This window comes from Echinops telfairi, unplaced genomic scaffold, assembly GCF_000313985.2.
Source record: "Echinops telfairi isolate 266 unplaced genomic scaffold, ASM31398v2 ScPeMD7_8;HRSCAF=38, whole genome shotgun sequence".
Taxonomy (NCBI): Eukaryota; Metazoa; Chordata; class Mammalia; order Afrosoricida; family Tenrecidae; genus Echinops; species Echinops telfairi.
The window spans coordinates 10,694,546-10,715,496 of record NW_022103905.1 but is presented as its reverse complement, the minus strand read 5'-3'; the positions used below and the strand labels follow the sequence as shown (position 1 = coordinate 10,715,496).

General features: G+C 41.8%; 1 protein-coding gene across 1 annotated transcript in view; it reads left to right on the top strand.

Moving 5' to 3' along the window:
• The window catches only part of MYO5A (myosin VA), a 124,817-nt gene that overhangs the window by 3,179 nt on the left and 100,687 nt on the right, over positions 1-20,951 (top strand). The window contains exons 3-5 of the mRNA XM_013006341.2: positions 6,003-6,174; positions 8,549-8,693; positions 18,455-18,611. Coding sequence (XP_012861795.2) covers positions 6,003-6,174; positions 8,549-8,693; positions 18,455-18,611 — 474 coding nt within the window. The remainder of the gene's footprint in view (positions 1-6,002; positions 6,175-8,548; positions 8,694-18,454; positions 18,612-20,951) is intronic.

Below are 20,951 nucleotides of genomic sequence, written 5' to 3'. Positions count from 1 at the left end.
CTCAGCACTGGTCCTGAAGGGATCATCCGTCCTGGTTTCCCTGTATTTCCAGTTCCTATCTGTACCAGTGTACATCCTCTGGTCTAGCCAGATTGTAAGGTAGAACTGGGATCATGATAGTGGAGGGGAGGAAGCATTTAGGAACCAGAGGAAAGTTGTATGTTTCATTGTTGCTACACTGTGCCCTGACTGGCTCATCTCCTCCCCACGACCCTTCTGTAAGGGGATGCCCAGGACTAGATTTTGACAAGGGTGCTAAGTCCAGTCTCTTGGGAAAGAAGAGCCTCTTCAACAAATGGTGCTGGAACATTAGCGTTCCACCTGCAGAAAAGTGAAACAGGCTGCATGCCGCACACCACACACAAAGTCAAAGTTTAAAATAGACTAAGGAACTGAACATGCACACAGAAACCACAAAGTTCTCAGAAGAACAAGCTGTGAGAGCAGTGTCGTCAGGTCTACCTTTCAACAATGGATTATCTAGTGCAAAACACAAGTAAAAAGCTCAAAATAGAAAACAAATGAATGAGACCTCATAAAATTTGAAAATTTTATCAAAAGACCATATTATAAACACAGTGAAAAGGTGAGCTAACAATTGGGAGAATATCTTTGGGAATCATATAATAAATATATGTGTGTGGTTGTGTGTGTATAAAACTTCAACATCTGAACAACTAAAAGCCAAAGAATCATAAATGGGCAAAGGACTTGAATAGACATTTCATCAGAGGACATTCAAATAACCACCAAATACACGAAAAGATGCTTATCATTAGCCATCAGAGAGAGAAATGTCAAAATCATAGTGAGAGACCTTCATAGTCCCACCAGGATGGCTAAGATTTTTTCGGTTAATAAAGGGAAATAATAACTATTGGCAAGGAGGTAAAGCAATTGGAACCCTTATCAATTGCTATTAGGATTGCAAAATGGTACAACTCATCTGAAAAATAGTGTGGCGGTTCCTGTAAAAATTGAAAATAGACCTACTGCCTGACTCAGAAATCCTACTTCTAGGTATGTGCCAGAAAGACTTGGACACAGATTAGAAAATGGTTCTCTATAGTAACATTCACTGCAGATAGAAGTAACCCAAAGGCCCATCAACAGATGAACGGATAAACAAAATGTGGCACGTATATAAAACGCAATACTACTTAGCCAGTAGGAGAATTGAAGTCTCAATACATGAAGTCACAGTACCGATGGGGTTTGAATGCATGTTTGTTGAAATAAGTTAATTACAGACCAAATCCTCGAATGAAAACTGTTGAGAGCGTCTGATATGTTGCCCTTCTGGCTTCGTCTTGGTAACACCGCCGGGACAGCAGTGCGGTTGACGCTTGAACGTGGGGGCTGGGGCTGTGGACACCGTGTGTCGTTGAAAATCTGTTCTGACTCCTTGAACACTACCTATGACTTACAGTTGGCTGGCAGTGTGACTGATAACACAAAGCAGCCCATTTTCTCATATATGTTACATCCACCTAAAAGCCGCATTTTCAATGTGAGATAAAGTATTTAGCAAAAAGGCCAAGGTTTTTGTTGCTTGCTGATGCATCTGCAACAATGACTTCCTGAGTTCCGTTATTTTTTCTTTCACGTTGGTCTTTATGTTGGATTCATGTCTTGAAATGCTGGGCAGCCACGGCTACAGATCTCAGGCTACATACCAAACAACTCAACTCTTTCTTGTAATGGCATGATTCCTCTCTGCCTCTTGGGAGCACTTCCTGCATCGCTAGTGGCACGTCCAATGGGTCTCATGGGGGTATTCAAGGTTTATGGAGTACAGTCAACAGGAGGAAAACTGCACGAGAGCCATAAAAGATCATTTTTTAACCTTCAATCTTCAATATACTAGAGAGACGAACTGCTAATAAGGAAATTATGGGGGTCATATAGTGTTTAAAATGATATCCTCATAAGTGGTCCTATGTATGTCAAAACTACGTGGTTGAAAAGACAACTGAATTATCAATGAATCGATGGAGTTCTGGACATTTCTAAAGATTCTGCATCATCTGGTCTCACCATCTAAGAGCTAACGCTATATTTCCATGTCGTAAATGAGTAGAAAAGGAGAGTGTCGTGTGGGCACTTTAAGCAATTGGCGAAGGAAAGCAAAGAAAGGCAATTGTGTGTGGAAGGAACCAATGCAAGGATTCCTCCACCTTAAGGAGGTACGTCCAACCAAAGAGGCAGGCCACAGGGCAGATGCTAGAATTTTCTCTCCTTCTCACATAGTTAATTCCCATCTGACTTTAGTATTTGACTTCTGTATAGCTCTTTGATGTCAACAAAAGTGGCATTTTGCAAAATAACTTGTCCCTCTCTACATTTAAATCATATTTATTTTTCTTTTCACGAAGGAGCCCTGGTGGTGTAGTGGTTACCTGTTGGGCTGCGATCAGCATGGTTGGCAGTTCGAAACCACCAGCAGTTTTGTGAGACAAAACCTGGGCTTTCATAAAGAGTCACAGTCTCAGGCTATCTACTGGCCATGAACCATACTTGACCTCTCTTATGCGCACTTCACAAGTAGCACTTTGAAGGAGGACACCTCACGTTGTCTGGAGTCACTCCTTCAAGAGGGGGGAGATGGGAGAAAGCCATCTTGAGGTTTGACAACATTGAGATAAACTGGGACAAATCAATGGGGCCCCCCCTACAGAAATAGAAGGAGAACCTTGCTGGAAAATCAAGTTAAGACCAGGGAAGGGGAGCATCTACATTTTGGAGGAGACACTGATAGTTCTGTTGGAGAGTATGCTGGGTGATTGGGGAGAAGTAACCTCACACAGCGAAGGGATGCGAAGCAATGATCGTAGGGAACCTACGGGGCAATGGACCCGATTTGATATTCCTGGGTAGACACTACGAATATGTTTATACCCAACCCTCGATGAGCCAGGCCATGGACTAAGCACTGTGAATATCGTGGAAGCTGACCTTGCAGGCAGCATGGCATCCCCCCGGGCTACACCAGAAGAACTTAACAAAGAGGCCCTGCTGAATGACCTGAGCCCCGCCTTGAGCTGCCTGCACCCTTGGGCTGAGGATTAGGGATGGGGATGGGAGAGGAAGCAGAGAGTGGCCACCCTGGCGTTGTGAAAGTGGTGGTCATTAGACCTTAGGGGGGGCCCAGCTTGGAGGGTGACCAATAAAAAGGGACCCAGACTCACCATATATTAAGTACCTCGATGCTTCTACCTCCCGCCCCCCTTGAAGTGATATGACAGGAGTTGATCTATGGTGCTGGGATCTGCACTTGGAAAAAATGATCCAGGAAATTTCCCTCTGGCACCAATCCCCATGCGTAGGGTAACTAGAGCCCAATTGAATGGAAGATGGAACTGTGCAGGACAACAACTCATGGTTGAAACTGTACTGGCATGCACTCCTCATACTGACAGTGTCCAGGGTGATGAGTTATTGGAAAAATTGGTGATGTTGTCAGTGCAATCGCTTTATACCCCAGTGGGATGATTGACAGTGTTTTACTTCCTTGTTTCTACGGATTTTTGTTTTTCCTGCCTTAAGCATGTTTCTTTGTTTGCTGACTGGTTTGTTGTTATTGTTGGTGTTGTTGATCTTCTGGGTTGTGATTTTTGTCATAATATGACTGCCAAAGTAAGCCTGAGTCGTGCATATCCCTTGGACAAGCAGGTGGATTCTGGGCTCCAACTTAACTCCAATCCAAGGACAGTTAGTTCTGATCACATGGCCCTGCTTGATACTCACCTTCATGAAATGATCACTGAAGATAAGGTGCTATAGCAAAGGGTGGTGAAGAAAGCAGATGGTGCCTGGCTATCAATCGCAATAGTGCCTGGGGTTTTAAAAGCTTATATTCAAACAAGCAGCCATGTAAGTGAGAACTCAACCAAGTCCACATGGAAAAAGCACACCAGCTTGTGTGACCCAACGATGACAATAACAAAATTCAAATATGATGTAGGGAAAAGTATCAGAGCTTAAATTGTGAACACACAATTTTTAGAAGGCTGTGGAGGACAGTGGGAGCCCAAAACCCATCTGCAGCATATCTAGTCAGATTAAGTCTCTGGCAGATCCCCTCTAGCCACGGGCAAGGGTGTCACAGCTTTACTATCAGATAGCGATCATTGTAAACTTGATTAGGCTGGATCAAACTCGATACTTGGTCAGCTGACCTCCTCTTGACCCAACCTGAATGTTCTATGCACAAGTATTTCTTACTTGTTCTATGACAAGAATTTCTTCCCTGGCTTTTAAAATATTGATGGTGGTCTTTTCTTTCTTATTCATTATTTGAATTTGTAGTTTTATCTTTATATTACTATTTTATCCTTCCACTTTATTTTGTTTTTTATTGTTTCTGTTGGGTTTCTCAGTTTGTGATGCGCAGAAGGAGTAGATACATGGAGATAAAAACTGATTCAAGGGTTTTTAGGGAATATAGGGATAGGGGGTGAGATGAGGAGGGGATTTGGGGAGCAAACAATGAGTGCGGGAGTGGGGAGGGAGCACTAGAACTGATTGTGATCACACAATTCACTTTAAAAGTGATTTAACAATGGAAGTATATGATCGGTGAGTACATATCAAGAAAACCATGAGAAAAAGAAGAAGAATACGAAAGGAAAGACCAGACCTGACCAATGGTTACCACAGGAGAAGGGGAAAGAGTTGTTTGTAGGGGGCTTTGAGTTTGTGTCAATGGTGGTAGAAACATATGGACAAGGATATCAATAGTGGCTGTACAGCACAGAGAGTATAATCAGTGACACTGAATTCTACAAGTAGAAGTTGTGGAATTGAAGAGTGTTCTGTTTTGTATATTTGCCACAATTAGAAAAAATAATACTTGCATGAATAACAATGACTACGATGAAGAAGAAAATGTTCTGGAACAGAATATGATGACAATGGTAAACTCTTCTTGATATGAATGAATTATTGAATTGTAGGGCATATGGATAAAGGGTTAATAAAACTCTTTAAAAAAGAATTACAGCCTCATATCACCATTGGAATAAAAAATTGCATTGCTTAAGCCTGCAGTATAGAGATGTAATTCAACCAGTTTTGCCTTGACAGTATTGCTTTATAGAATTACTGTATTTGAAAGCAATCTATCCCTTTAAATGAACACGGAGTATATTGTTCTTAGGGGATTATTTCAGTGATGTGGATAATAACCCTTTCATAAAACAAACAGAAAGAGCTCCCGTCTCAGAAATCACAGGGGCAGTGTGTTCTGTTTCTTTTCATGTGCCCTAGATCATTTGTCCTGATTACATAGTGTGTGTATTTTTTTTTCATGGTTGACTTTTGGCGTAAAACTGTATCCCTCTGGCTTTAAAGTGAATAGTACTCATTATTTATTTATTTATTGAGACAGGTACCTACTAAAGTCTAATGAAAACTGTGGATTATATATTTTTAAATCCTACATACATCTATATTCACACAATACACATAAACGTACGTAATTCCTGGGAACCTTTGGCTTTCTTATGACAGAGGTGTTTCCAACTCCTTACTGTCTGTTAGGCGTCGCCTCACTTAATTGTCACCACAACCCTGGCAGCTGTTTTTATTATGGCCATTTTCTAGCCGAGGGACTAGGGATTAAGGTTAAATAAAGTACTCACGGCTGCATAGGAAGAAAGTTCCACTTTCAGGATTGGAAGCCAGGTTTATCTGATGCTAGAGCTGCGCTCTGACCACTCTCTTCCACTACTTCTTGCTTGTCAGAGGTGAAGGGAGAATTAAAAAGCATATCGCACTATACAGATCTAAAAGGTGAAACAAAGGTCTAGACTCTGGCTTCTCAAACTTTAGTTACCGAATAGCAACACAAGTTACTACATCTTTCTACCAATTTTCTGTGGTATTGGAAGGTACCAGGAGAGTCATCCTTTTAACGTCTGAGGAGCAAATCAGGAGTCAGGAGCGATAGTGAACATGCATGGGCCTGATCTACCCTCACGCCGGGTCCTGTATCTTTCTAGGATTTGGAATACCGTCTAGACCCCAAGACCAAGGAGCTGCCCCACTTACGGAACCCTGACATCCTTGTGGGTGAGAATGACCTCACCGCCCTCAGCTATCTCCATGAGCCTGCTGTGCTGCACAATCTCAGAGTCCGCTTCATTGATTCCAAGCTGATTTACACATACTGTGGTAAGTGTGCCTCGCCGCCTGCCAAAGCCTGTGGACGCTTTCCTCTGATGGCCGAGAGGGAGACAGGCTATGGGCTGAGTGGCTTGCTCTCTTCAAGGTAGCAAAAAAATTCGTCAGTGTCGATTAGCCAAGTTGCATTTTATGTTGAGTAGAGTCTTCCCTGAATTTATTTGGCCGGGAATAAAAAGACCTGGGTCTGTCTTTCGGATTATTTTCCCCTCTACTGAAGCCGTGTGCCACCTTCAATGCCCTGTTTACCTTTATTTTCTCCTCTTACAAACACTACTGCCTGAAGCGCAAGACGCAGAAGGTCTTAGCTTTGAGGCTGGCTCAGGAAGTTTAGTGTTTTCTCTCTTTCTCAGTTATTTAAAATAAGCACTTGACCCGCCATGGCTATTTTTGCTCGATTCTGCTCTCCTGGGTCCTGCTTATTGCAGCGTTAGTGGCCAGAGACCCCGCTCATGAGTCTTAGCCTCTCTCTTAGAAGTGAAGTGTGTCCATGTTTGTACCCGTGCGTTCCCTTTCACCGTCCTTGTTTCCGCCTTTTCTCTCGATTTCTTCTTACACTTTATTGTCTCCCTCTTCCTTTCCCCACGGACGTCTCCTTGACCAGCCACTCTTTTCCAAGGCACAGGTCTGAGACGCCCATCCATTTTTGGAATTTCCAGGCATTTCCATTCTATTCCAGAAGATTTCTATTTGTCTCCACAAATTCAGTTGGGCAGTGGAACAAACTCAGGACTCATCCTCTTCATTCGCCCTCTGGTTTTGGAAAGAGACGGCGTCTGTTCTTTGTAAGAGAATTGGCATTCTTTATGTCCTTGATAGTGACTCTTCCTTGTCCCTACGAACGCTGATTGTTTCTGTCTCCCATTGTCATTGTCCTTCCGTTTAATTTTTTCTTGCACATATGTAGCTTTCTCAGTGCCGCCTTCCCTGGTTGCCCTGTCTACCATCATAACCCGCCTTCCTCTCCTTCCTGATTATTTTAACTTCGCTGCCTCGTTTTTTCTTTTTTCTTACTACGACCTATGATATACATACATATGTCTCCAGGAAGAGACTTCAAAAAGTTTATGGAAACATGGACTGAAAAGATAATAAAATGTTCCTGCAAATGTGTTAAAGCTCCCTCATTTGTAGTGTGTGTTTAAATGAATTGTCTTGTTAATTGCTTGAATTCTCCAGTAGGACATAAGTTCCATGAATGTAAAGGTCTGCCTTTTTAAATTTACTGTTGCAAACCCAGCATTGAGATGATGCTAGATGTATAGTTATAACTCATTCAGTACTTGTCAAATGAACTGACTTATGCAATGAAGACATCCTTAATGACATATTTTTTATAAAAGAAAAACTATAATAAGCCGTTATTTCTCTGTGTATGTAGACAGGGTATGTATATATATAATTAGAATCATTCCGTTGTAGTTTTATGTCTTCCTTTCAAATGACAGTTAATATTCTTCAGAAATTCTCTTTTTGGTGGTAGCACAATAATGCAGCAGAATGTTTTCTCCCGCTCTCCCTTGATTACAGGTTCAACGTGTCTTTACTTTTCACCTGCAAGAATAGTATTATGATACATGTCTTTGTAAAGGAGCATACTCTCTGATTTTATCACTTAGATAAATGTGTAGAAGTGCGAGTTCTGGTTTAAATATTACAGAACTATTTAACGGTCTTATAACATTGCCAGAGCTTCTAGCATTGATGGTGCTATGATTGAGGTGCTGGACAGACAATCACAACATCAGTGGTTTAAACCTGTCCGCTGCTCCAATGGAGGAAGCTGCGTCTCTCTGTTCCCATAAAGATGGACAGTCTCAGAAACCCTACCTAGGGTTTACCTAAGTCAGAAACGTGGCAGTGTGTGTGGTAGTCTAATTTCTGAATGGTGTGTTAGTTAAGACGAGGTGTAATGGGATGGAGTCACGTGTAGTGCAGAGTCTAAAATGCTCCACAGATAAAAAGACGTGACAGCTTATTTCTGTAAAGACGAACAGCCTTGGAAATCTATGGGGCAGATTTACGCTGTCCGATAGGGTTAACATGAGCTGGAATCTACTTGGCACAGCGGGTTTTGTTGTTGTTGTTGTTTTGGTACAATGGGTTCAGAGGCAAAGGCGATGACATATTTTGTACTTAGACACAAAGTTTTGTTTGTTTAATAGTAATTGAAAGGAGGTTTTGTGTTTGTCATAATTCTCACTTTACCAAATTCGACATTCCCGTCTGATCACCACTGATGTCAAGTGGAGACAAATAGGTCAGATAGGAGACAGTGAAATTATTGATGAATTTTTACAATATCAAGTTGCTTCACAACATACCAAGAATAACATTGCTGGCTTTACTTGCTCTCCTCCCCCAGGGATAGTTCTAGTCGCTATAAATCCCTATGAACAGCTGCCTATTTATGGAGAGGATATCATCAACGCGTACAGTGGCCAGAACATGGGCGATATGGATCCACATATCTTCGCAGTAGCTGAAGAAGCATACAAGCAAATGGCCAGGTTGGTGAAGCTTTGTTATTTGATGGGTCTTGTTAGCTGTGGTAATTCTTTTTTATCACAGACATTTAAAAACGCAGTGCTTGGCAACTTGAAAATCATTACAGAGTAAGCTCTGATCTGTTTCTCTCAGAAGGTCCAGGTTATCTTTAAACGAGCCTCACATTTATAAAAGGACATCCAGATTTGTTTTTTTCTTAGTAGTCAGCTTTATTGAAGTGGATTTTACCTGCAAGTAAAAGCTTTCGTTGTAAGTATACAGTTTGGTTTGTTTTTAAACGTGTACACATCCATGTCACACCAACACAGTCAAGGTGTGGCAGACTTACATCACATTAGAAAGTTCCTTCATATCCCTTTGTAATCAGTCATCCCACCCCATGCTCCTCAGCTCCAGGCAACAGTAGAAGGATATACAGTTTTAAAACTGCCCTTGAGGACATTGGACCTCCACTCAAGTACTCCCTCCAGGCAAGAATACTTTATTCTATTAACCTGGCATTCTATGATGCTCACCTTCCCGACATGATCACTGAAGACAAATGGGGGGCATCAAATTTGGCGAAGAAAGCTGATGGTGCCCGGCTATCAAAAGCTAAAGCGTCTGGGGTCTTAAAGGCTTGAAGATAAACAAGCTGAGACGCAACAAAGCCCACATGGAAGAAGCACACCAGCTTGTGTGATCACGAGGTGCTGAAGGGATCAGTTATCAGGCACCAAAGAACAAAAAATCATATCATTGTGAATGAGGGGGAGTGCAGAGTGCAGACCCAAAGCCCATCTGTAGGCAACTGGACATCCCCTCACAGAAGGGTTACAAGGTGCAGTGTAGCAACGATGAAACATACAACTTTCCTCTAGTTCCTAAATGCTTCCTTCCCCTCCCCGCCCCACTATCATGATCCCAATTCTACCTTACAAATCTGGCTAGGCCAGAGGATGTACACTGGTACAGATAGGAACTGGAAACACAGGGAATCCAGGATAGATGACCCCTTGAGGACCAGTGGTGAGAGTGGCGATACCAGGAGGGTGAAGAGAGGGTGGGGTGGAAAGGGGAAATCGATTATAAGGATCTACATATAACCTCCTCCCTGGGGGATGGACAACAGAAAAGTGGGTGAAGGGAGACGTTGGACAGTGTAAGATATGACAAAATAATAAATTATAAATTATCAAGGGTTCATGAGGGAGGAGGCAGCAGGGAGGGAGGGGGGAAAAATGAGGACCTAATGCCAGGGGCTTAAGTGGAGAGCAAATGTTTTGAGAATGATGAGGGCAATGAATGTACAAATGTGCTTTACACAATTGATGCATGTATGGATTGTGATGAGTTGTATGAGCTCCCAATAAAATAAAAAAGAAGGTAATCTCAGATTTGACAAATGTATTAAGTGTAATGGACAGTATTTTGAAGGTTGTTTGTAAAAAAAGTTAAATACATAGCTTTGAAAAGGAAAAAAAATTAAATACATAGCTTTGAAAAAAAGTTTCCGTTTTTTGGGGGGTACTCCCTCGTGTGTGTGTGTATGTATGTATGTATATATATGTGTGTGCATATGTGTACATACATATATATACATACATATGACCAGGCTTCAAAATGTTTGTAGAAAAATGGAATTAAAAATTTTAATAAAAATTTTTAAAATTTCCATAAACTTCTGAACCCCCCCACCGTGTGTGTGTGTGTGTGTGTGTGTGTATGTGTGTACATATCTCAAATATTTTCCCTCTTATTTTTATTTTATGGTGTTTTTTTCTATGCAAATAGATCAATCTGTTGATTTTAGTGTCGGAAACCTTTCTCCAAGGCAAAAGAAAAATTCATCTGTTTTGTTCTTATTTTATATTGTTGCATATTTTACACTTACGGCCCTGATCCATTTGAAGTGTATTCTTTTGTATGATAAGTATGGATCTAAATTTATTTTTTTCTTTCCAAATGGCTGCCCAGCCATCCCAGCACTCTTTATACAGCCACATCTATCTGGGGCACTGCTTAATTGATATGCTAATTGCTTGCATGATCTCAGGTCTGTTTCTGGGAGTCTTTTTTTCTTTTCCCCTACTCCCTGTGTCAGTACCACAGTCTTTTAATTACAGTGCCTTTATAGTATGTGTAGGAGCCCTGGTGGTGTAGTGGTTACGCATTGGGCTGCTAACCTCAAGGTTGACAGTGTGAAACCACCAGCAGCTCGGCAGGAGAAAGGTGAGGCTTTCCACTCCTCTAAAGCATTATAGTCTCAGAAATCCAGAATTAAACTTCTACCCTGCCCTATAGGTGGCCAGATTTTAACATTGGTAAAGCGGGACACCATTGATAAAACTCATACCCTGGCAAAATAGCCACATGGCAGCCGAAAACCGTATACCCTAGCTTGTCTTGCATTCTTTCCAAAAATCAGGACACTTTCAAAATGCGCGGGACGCGGAACTTTCAAAAAGTTGTTAAAAATCGGGACTGTCCCGCCAAAAGCGGGACGTCTGGTCGCCTTACTGTAGGGTCACTATGAGTCAGAATCAACTTGATGGCAATGAGTTTCAGGTTTTATAGTATGTTCAATGATGTGGTTAGAGCCCCGCAGAGTTTATCTATTTCAGTGTTTGCCTGCTATCCTTATCTAACTCCATTAGAAAAAAAGCTAACATTTAATTAATAATATCAGGAAAGAGAGAAAGAAAATCATTCACATATCTTCAGGAAGAATATTCTTGACAGAGAACAGCGATCGAAACACTGCACAAGACCTTGTGAGTTAATCACAACGAGTTAGATGTTTCCTTTGAGTGAGGACTTCAAGTAGAGGAGTGGTATGGCCTGGCAGCTATGGGAAGAACAGATTGCATATTCCTGCCCCAAATGCATAACCTGAACCGACGACCTATGTCGGATTGTCAGTTAAACGGAAAATGAAGAAACTCAAGCACAATAAAGGGCGGCTTCAAAAGGCAAAGTAGAATATTAAAAAGAAATGTGAGAAGATCTGGAGTTAGAAAACCCAGAAGGACAAACATGTTCAGCATGGATCACGCTGAAAGAACTGAGGCTTGAGTTGAAATACTGAAGGATTCTATGAGCTGAATACTGTACAATGCAGAAAGCATCAAAAGAAGATGGAAGAAATAAATATAGTCCCTGTACCGGAAAGAACTGGTTAACGTCCATCCATTTCAAGAGGTAGCATGTGATCCAGAACCAATGGTCTTGAAGGAAGAGGTCCAAGCTGCAATGGAGGCACTTTTCAAAAACACGGCTATAGGTGATCAGGAGGTGTCAAAGGGATCATGTATCAGGTATCAAAAGATCCAAAACAAACAATTATACCAATGTGAATGAGGGGGGTTAGAGTGGAGAAGCAAAGCCCATCTGCAGACAATTGGACATCCCCGCACAGAAGGGTTACAAGGAAGGGAGGATCAACCAGGGTGCAGTACAGCATAGGAACAGTAGTGGGAGTAGTGATATCATGAGGCTAGGGGGATGATGGGGTGGGGGAGACAGGGGGACCCCATCACAGGGTTGGAAATATAGTCCACTCCCCAGGGAGATGAATAACAGAAATGTGGGTGAAAGGAGACAAATAACAACAATAATATATAATTGCTCAAGGATTCACGAGGGTGGGAAGGTGGGGGAGGGAGTGGAAAAATGATTTGATACGAAGGGCTCAAGTAGAAAGCAAATGTTTTGAGACTGATGATGGCAACAAATGTACAAATGTGCTTGACACAGTACATGTAATATATGGATTGTGATAAGAGTTGTAGGAGCCCCCAATAAAATGATTTTTTTAAAAAAGAAAGAACATGTTTTGGAAATGTTGATGGCAACATATATACAAGTGTGCTTTTGAATGATGGATTGCCATAAGACATATAAGAGCCCCCCAGTAAAATGATTTAAAAACAAACACAAAAACAAGGCTATAGGAATTAATGGAATGTTTCAACAACCGATGCAGTGCTGGAAGCTCTCATAAGTCTATTTGGCCATCAACTGGAAGTGATACATAAGTATGCCCATTTCAAAAAAGAAAACTCAACAGAATGCAGACATTATCAAATAATATTACTGATACTACACGGAAGTAAAGTTTTGCTGAAAATAAGTCCAAAACTGTTAGAGCAGTCCGCCAACAGGGAGCTACACAAATTCAAACAGGAACTGGAAGAGGATGTGGAACAAGGGATATTATGGCTGGAATGAGATGAACCTTGGCTGAAAGCTGAAATACCAGAAAGATAATTACTTGTTTCCTTGACTGTGCTAAGGCTTTCAACTGTGTGGATCATAACAAAGTGTGGATAACCCTGTGAAAAGTGGAAATTTCAGAACAGTTTTGTTTTATGGAGAAAAACCTGCATGTGGACCAAGAGGGATTTTTTGAACAGAACAAGGCTTAAAATCAGGAAAGGTGTGCATCAGGGTTGTATCCATTTTCTATATTTATTCCATCTGTTGCTGAGCGAATAATCCAAGAAGCTGAACAATGTGGGGGTGTGTGAAGGTGACTCATTAACAACTTGCAATATGCAGATGACAGACCTTCCTTGCTTACACTGAGGAGGACTTGAAGCACTTGCTGAAGAAAATCAAAGACTACAGCCTTCATCATGGATTGCAACTCAATGTCAAGAAAACCAGCATCCTCAAAACTGGACAGCACTATGATAAATAGACGATTGGAAGGCTAAGGATTTGATTTTATTTGGATCCACAATCAATGCTCGTGGAAGCAGCAGTAAAGAAGTTAAAACAACAAACTGCATTGGGCAAATCTGATGCAAAAGACACTTTTTAAAGCAGGCGTCCTTAAACTACAGCCCGCGGGCCACATGCGGCCCGCCAAGGACATTTATCTGGCCCACCAGGTGTTTTTGCTGCCGCTGCCTGCCCTGCTTAACAGCCAACTCGTCCTGGGCCCATAGGAATTTGTTCATAGTTTTTTTTCAAATTATAGTCCAGTCCTCCAACGGTCTGAGGGACAGTGAACTGGCCCCCTGTTTAAAAAGTTTGAGGACCCCTGCTTTAAAGTGTTGAAGAGCAAGGAAGTCACTTGGAGGACTTAAGGTGCTCCTGTCTCAAGCCACGGCATTTCCTCTGGTCATTTCCTCTGGTTTCGTATGCCTGTGAAAGTTGGACGTTGAATAAGGAAGTCTGAAGAAGAATTGTTGGACTTGAACGATGGTGCTACTGAAGACTATTGGCTATCCCAGGGACTACCAGAAGAGCAAACAAATCTACCTTGGAAGGAGGACAGCAAGAATGCGCCTTCGAAGTGCGAATTCATCTCATATTTGTTGGGTATCAATTCCTGGGAAATTACATGCTTGGTCAAGGGTCGGTGAAAAGAGGAAGATGGTCAGTGAGATTTGACACCGTGGCTCCAACAGTGGGCTCAAAGGTCACGATTGTGAGGGTGGCACAAGATAGGGCATGGTTTGCTTTGTGGAACATAGTCACTATGAGTCAGAACCAACTGCAAGGCACTTGTAACCACAACAGCCATTGTTTTTATAGTCTGCTGTCCGTATTCTATCTGGTTTTGTCACTCCTGATTTATTGCTGCCCTTTTCATTAGGGGCATCTCTTATTTTGTTTGTTATGTGGTCTGGAGATGCTTTAATTATGATCTGAAGTTCATTGGCCAGGTGGATGCCAGCTGTTACAGGTTCTGAAGTATTTCCTGTTACTAACTGTGCATCGACCGCCTCACTGGGACCTGGATGACCTCAGCACCTATCTCTAGGGAACGCTCATTTTCGTTTCCTGAGCCCGGTGTGTGGTGCCAAGGATTTTATTTATGGCACAATGGTTAAACACGTGGGTGCTAACTAATAGGCCAGCTATTCAAACCCACTAGTTGCTCCGCAGGAGAAAGTTAGGGTTCTGCTTCTGTACAGATGACAGCTGTGGACACTATGGGGCAGGTCTAGTGTCTCTCATACAGTCAGTATCAAAATCGACTATGTCGCAATGGGTCTTCTGGTTACACAACAAGAATGGTTTTATATATGTGATGTAAAGGTGAGCGGATATATATTATAATGACTGTCACTTTGGGGTGCCTACTACTGTGCCAACATGCTTTCCGGTTGACCTTAAATCCTCATTAAATCCCTCAGAGCAGCCATCACCACCCCTGTTGTACTCGCAATAAAACTGAGGAAAGTAACTTGTTCAGGGAAGAGAGCTACTAAATGACCCCTGGGAGTTAGGGTTGGATTCTCCTTCTGAGAGTCCCAAGCTTTTTGTCTTGGCCATGTAATTTTTAACCTTTGAACTGCCGGCTGTAGTCCAACAGGTCAGTTCCTGCTGTGCTCTGTTTCTGTACCCTGTGTTGCATGTTCTCTTATCTGCCCGATTTCCACTTCATCTTCATTATCCCGCTAAGTTTTACTTGCAAACCCCCTCAGCTCACAGTAAATGACCCCTCTTAAAAATGCTGTATTATCTGAGCTATTCATTAGAGCCTCACGGAGTATTATCTGCCCCACAGGTTGCAGCAGGGATGAGTCAGCTTCTACTCAACAGCACTGGGCTTGGTTTTAGTTTAATAAGAGGACTAACAGCTGTGGAAGTTAAAAACATATAATTGGTTCTGTCTGGTATTGTGCAGGCCATGGACTGATGGAACAGAAACTCAGGCTGACACGAGATGACCTGATAGGCCATGTGCCAAGCGTCTCACCGGGAACTGGATGACCCCAGTACAAATCTCTAGGGAATGCTCATTCTCATTTCCTGATCCCAGTTTCTGCCTCCATAAAGCCTGCCTTTCACTGGTGCCAGCATCGTCTTGTATAATAAGTGTTTGTACTTCAAGAGATACAGTTGTATATTGCAATTGCGAACTCAGAGTCTACTACCAGCTTTGGGGTTGAAATCTTTTCTTCTCAGAACTAAGCAGAAGCAGAAATCTTCGAGCACAGATCAGCTTGATTTGGGAGAGTGGTACTAGTGTGCGAAGCCTAGCATACCTTTCATGAGAGGGCTGGGGAGTAGACTCGTAAGTGTAGCCACATCTGTAAGGCACCATGGGAGCAGCACAGGTGAGGAAGAGCCACTATTTTACACGAAATATTTTCTATTTTGAACAAAGGATCAACTATAGAGAGAGAAACAAAGGAGATTGGTCGCATTGGTAGATTGAAAACTGTAAGTTTTATTTCACATGAACATGTTCACCTATAACCTATCAGCTAAAGATGTAGGCACAGGTGATTCTAGTTGAGCAAGGTACCTGGCAACAGTGGTGAGTGCTTATCAGAATCAGCATCAAATGGCTGGCTATATATATTCCCTCGTGTTCTGCGTGACTCAGTCCTCCAACCAGCACGCCCTGCTATGAAGTAGAAGTGTGCTCATTCAGTTTGCAGAGCACAAGTGGTCTTGGTAGATCTGCATAGCATCTATTATGACCACAGTAAACTAGAGTGGTTGCATTTTTATATGGGTAAAGTTCAAAAGGAAAACATGGTGCAAAACAAAGCTTTATAAGAAAGGCTGCTCAGAGCAAATCAATGTGATCACTGAGGGTCCTCATGGAAAAAATAGGTTGGTTCCCACACAACCTGCTCCTCTCCTGTTGCCATGACAGCGTCAATTCACAGGAGGCTGTTAGAGAGTCTTCTTTAATATCCCCTGATCACATTGCCCATTGGTTTTATGCCCTTCTGCCATGTTTTGGTAGTGTCCTGGGTAGACATCACTGATAGCAATTACTCCACTGTATTTGAACTCAGTACCTTTCCATCTTCCTCAGAGAGGCCACAAGTCATAGAGACCCTGTACGACAGAGTAGAACTGCCCCTGTGGGTTTCTGAGTCTGCAAATCTTTCCAGGAGTAGAAAGCCTCGTCTTTCTTCTGCAGAGTGGCTGGAGGTTTCAAACCGCTGATCTTGTGAGTAGCAGCCCAGCATGTAACCCACTATAAGGGGACCGTCGGTGTCCTTTAATCTTAAAGATATCACAAAGGTGGCTCAGAGAGCCTCGAAGCCATGAAACTGTTAAGTCTGAACTCAGAGGTTGATATAATGGAAGAATGGTACTTATTTTATTTATATACTGACATATTCCACCAGATTTGGAGGACAAGGGAAGCCTCTTTACCCCATAATATAAGTAGAATAATGATCCCTTAATGACAGTAAAAAAAAAAAATCCATCATGGATCAGATGCTTCAGTCCTAGGGGAGAAACATGTCTGCTGCGAGTGCTTGACCTCAGTGAGTGAACGTGATTCGTCTGAACAGTCCTTGATTTTACAGCTTTTAATATTTTTATTTGCCCTCATATTACTTATTGGAAAGGACTGTTAACAAAGGAATTTTCAGATTTTTGTGCTCCAATGTTTTGCCGTTCACATTTCAAATAGCTTTTCAAAGGCAGTAAAATATAGAATATGGCTCCATTAGGATTGTTTTCTTCATCTAACTGGTGACAGGCATTTCACCGTTGCTGGTGGAACGGTTGCTGGGAGACTTTTGTCAAATTACGTGTCTGAATGGGCATGGTGACAGCACCGATGATGCAGGGATTAAGGAAGAGTTCATTTTTGGGTCTCACTGTTGAAGACTGCTGAGGTAGCCCTGACGTATTGAACCGGGTAAATTCGGAGGAGATTTTAAATGGCAGAGCAAAGGACATTGACACCATAATGTGAACTGTGTTGCTCAAGTGATTTGTCTTGAGTCCAGGCATGAATGAACAGAGGCAAAGCAAGTATCCATTTCAGTCTTGAAATTAAAATAAAATAGCAGAGGAGATGGTGATAGGAGGTTGAAGGAGTTTCCTAACAATGAGATTACAGGCAAGCTTGTGTTTTGGTGTTTTATCGAAGACTCCACTTTCTTCTAAACGTTTTATGGCTTTAGGTCTTATATTTAGATTACTAATTCATTTCGAGTTAGTTTTTATACATGGTGTGAGGATTAGAGCCAGAATCCTTCTTTTACATGTGGAGATCCAGCTAGTTACTGGCACCATTTATTTTTAAGAGCCCACTTAGAGTTTTTGAGTCATTGGGTGAATGAATTAAAAGTATAATCATAGATGGTCTTTGAATTCTAAAACGATCAGTACTAGGCAAACACTAGATGGTTACTTATAATAATTTCCATCACTACAACTTCAGACATGAATTGTACCTTGATCTATTTGAGTGAAACCAGGCAGAATATGGAAAATCTCCACCCCACCTGGCTATGAGGGTACTTTAGGGGGAGCTGGACTTTATAAGAGCTCAGATTTATGGGGTTCTTAACTAATGGACAATTTGAAATGGAGTTTCATTTATATTTGGATTTATTAGTTTAAGTTAAATAGAATTTTCTTTTAATTTTCTTTGCTGGGACTCCAGGGAATATCTCCTTGCTCTTCGGACGCAGTTGATAGAAGGATTATAAAATACCAAAGTAATTATCTAGGAATAAAATAATATGTTTGACATATGTACACATGCAAAAAAACCCCAAGTTCTTTATTACAGATTAATGCTTAAGGGTGATGTATTCTAATTTCATGTTTGATATCTTCCTTTCCACTCTCTCTGTTCCCTGTTGACTAACTGTAATTTAAGCATAACTGTACTGTAAATAGCTGTTTAATAAAACTGTTGTTCTCTGTTCCTTTCCATAGTTTGTACTTATGAACCAGGATCAATATGCCACTGTGCCTTATTGATGGCAACAAAGGTGAATTCGTGTGAATCACATTAAGAAATGGGTAGTACTGACCGTTACTCTTCTTTGTTTTATAGAGACGAGCGAAATCAGTCCATCATTGTAAGCGGAGAGTCCGGGGCCGGAAAAACCGTCTCGGCTAAGTACGCCATGCGGTACTTTGCAACTGTAAGTGGTTCTGCCAGCGAGGCCAATGTGGAGGAAAAGGTGTTGGCCTCCAATCCCATCATGGAGGTAAGACATCAGCATCCTCAGCCCTCTTCCTGTGGCTCCCTTCTTCTTATACGATGTCAGACCATCTTCTGTATTCTGCTCTGCTTAAGAAACATGCTCAAAAATGGATTAATGGAGCACTTGTCAGAAAGTCTGGGATCTTCTAGCCTCGACAAGAAATACTTTTCCACAAGTTAGTAAGAGAGCCAGGAAAAGTGACCATTCAGCAAAGTAGACCTTTGGCGCACAGCCCAGCTATAAGAGGAATTTTCTTTACTGCATATTACTGTTTGTGTGTTTTTAAGCAACTACTGATTTGCTGTCTCTCCATAGAAAGTAAAGGTATTTTATCTTCAGTTTCTTGTCTCCTGATTAATGACTCGTTTCTATTGCTCCTTGCACTAGAAGCGCAAGTTCCTATTTCCTACCAGTCCAGAGTTACTATTTGTGCGTCTTCCAAACCAGAAGCTGTACTGCCCTCAAGCATCAATGAAGCCCCTTAGTCCTTTATTTACATTCCCCCTTTTGTACTTAGTCCAACCTGTTTAGCCCTAAATTTTCAATTTATTTTATTTGAACTTGATGCTGAAGTCATGATCTCAATGTCACCAAGATCCATACACATTTTCACTTTGTTTCTGAAAAGCACAATACACAAGAATTAGCTTGGCAGCGGTTCTCAACCTGTGGGTCGTGACCCCTTTGGGGGTCGAACGGCCCTTTCACGGGGGTGGCCCAATTCATCACAGTAGCAAAATTAGTTATGAAGTAGTATCGAAAATAATTTTATGCTTGTGGGGTCGCCACAACATGAGGAGCTGTATTAAAGGGTCACGGCATTAGGAAGATGAGAACCACTGGCTTAGAGAAAGTGATTCAGTAACAATAAATTAATGAGCGGGGCAGACGATGAGAGAATGTCCTTTCAAAAGAAAAACATTTTATAATGTAGACGTGTGTATGCTAGAGGAAATGGAACTAGTGTGCTGGTAAGAATTTGAGCATTTTAAGATTTCTAGCTAGAAAATTATTTGTGTTTTAGTAGGACTTTAAGAAAGCTGCAGCTCTATAGGAATTCCTGTTCAATGTGGGAGGAGTCAGTCTTTTAAATGGAGACAAATTGCTTTCAGCATGCAGAAAGAAAGTTTTAAAGCAAGAAAGATTTAAAGCACCCTGTTTATTCTTGTGTTGATTTGTGTTTTTTCTTTGTTAAGCCTCATTTGTCACGTAAACACAGATGGAATTAGAACTGGCCCGGTGCACCTGTTGTACAGTGGGTTTTGCAGTTATCTCTGCAGAGGTAATTGTGCCTGGTTTGCAGTGCTGTGTTGTCTCTTCAAAACAGAATGCTGTGTCCCTTTGCCTGCAGGACTGACCCCCCAATCAGCAGGATTTTTGCTCTTGGCATGAAGAGGCCAAGATATGTTGAGGAAGTTGAGAGGCCTCCTGGGCTGGGCCCTCTATGGAAAGAGAACTGGAAAGGTTTTGTGAAATAGCACGGGCAAAGGAAACAGAAGGTTGTGCCAAAAGGGAGTGGTGATGATTTTAAGCAACTATTGTGATTTGGGGAGAATTTGAGCTGTAGGCTCCATGGTCTCTGTCAGTGGTGTTCCTGTTAGCTGGGGAGCCAGTTTGGGTTAGGAAACAAGGGCACTTTGCTGTATATCCTTGTTTGGACTGTTTGGGGTCATGGCAACAAAGTCTTGTTATTTTGCAATTGTTCGTGCTATTCTGGCCCTCCACTAAGGCTAGAATCTACCAAAGGCTTGATTGTAATGCTACCAGAGACCCATGTCTAGGGCTGGACCAGGATTTGAAGCTGTGTTGAAGGTAGCTTAAAACTGGAATGTAAGATTTCAGGGCCATGCGACATTCCTTTTCAAACACAGCTACATCGATTTTTCTGTAAGATAGATTTGAGTTGTGTGAGTAGGATTGATATTAAAAGTTTAGAATAGCCACAGATACTACTTTCTAATGTGTATTTATAAGGAATGTCCCCTGTCTGCTAGAATTAAAACAACAAAAGACGGGTCACTTATGCTTAGCTACTTCCTTCTGTTTTATTGTTATGCCCATCTGCAGGAACTTGGATCTAAGAAAAATTTGGCAAAGAGTTGGAAAATTAAATTTCAACAACAGCAAGAGGGCATCTCAATGAAGGGTTTAAGTGGCATATGGGGTTGTGGGTCTGAAGAATCGTGACAAAGGGGCTTCAGTTACGGGGGGAGGGGGACATGATAAACTATTGGGGCCTAAAAAGAATAAACCAGAAAAAATTTGGGAGCTTTTAATCTATCTCAGTTCTCTCTATCAGAGCCCCTTACCAAGTGCCTCTCTATCAGAGCCCCTTACCAAGTG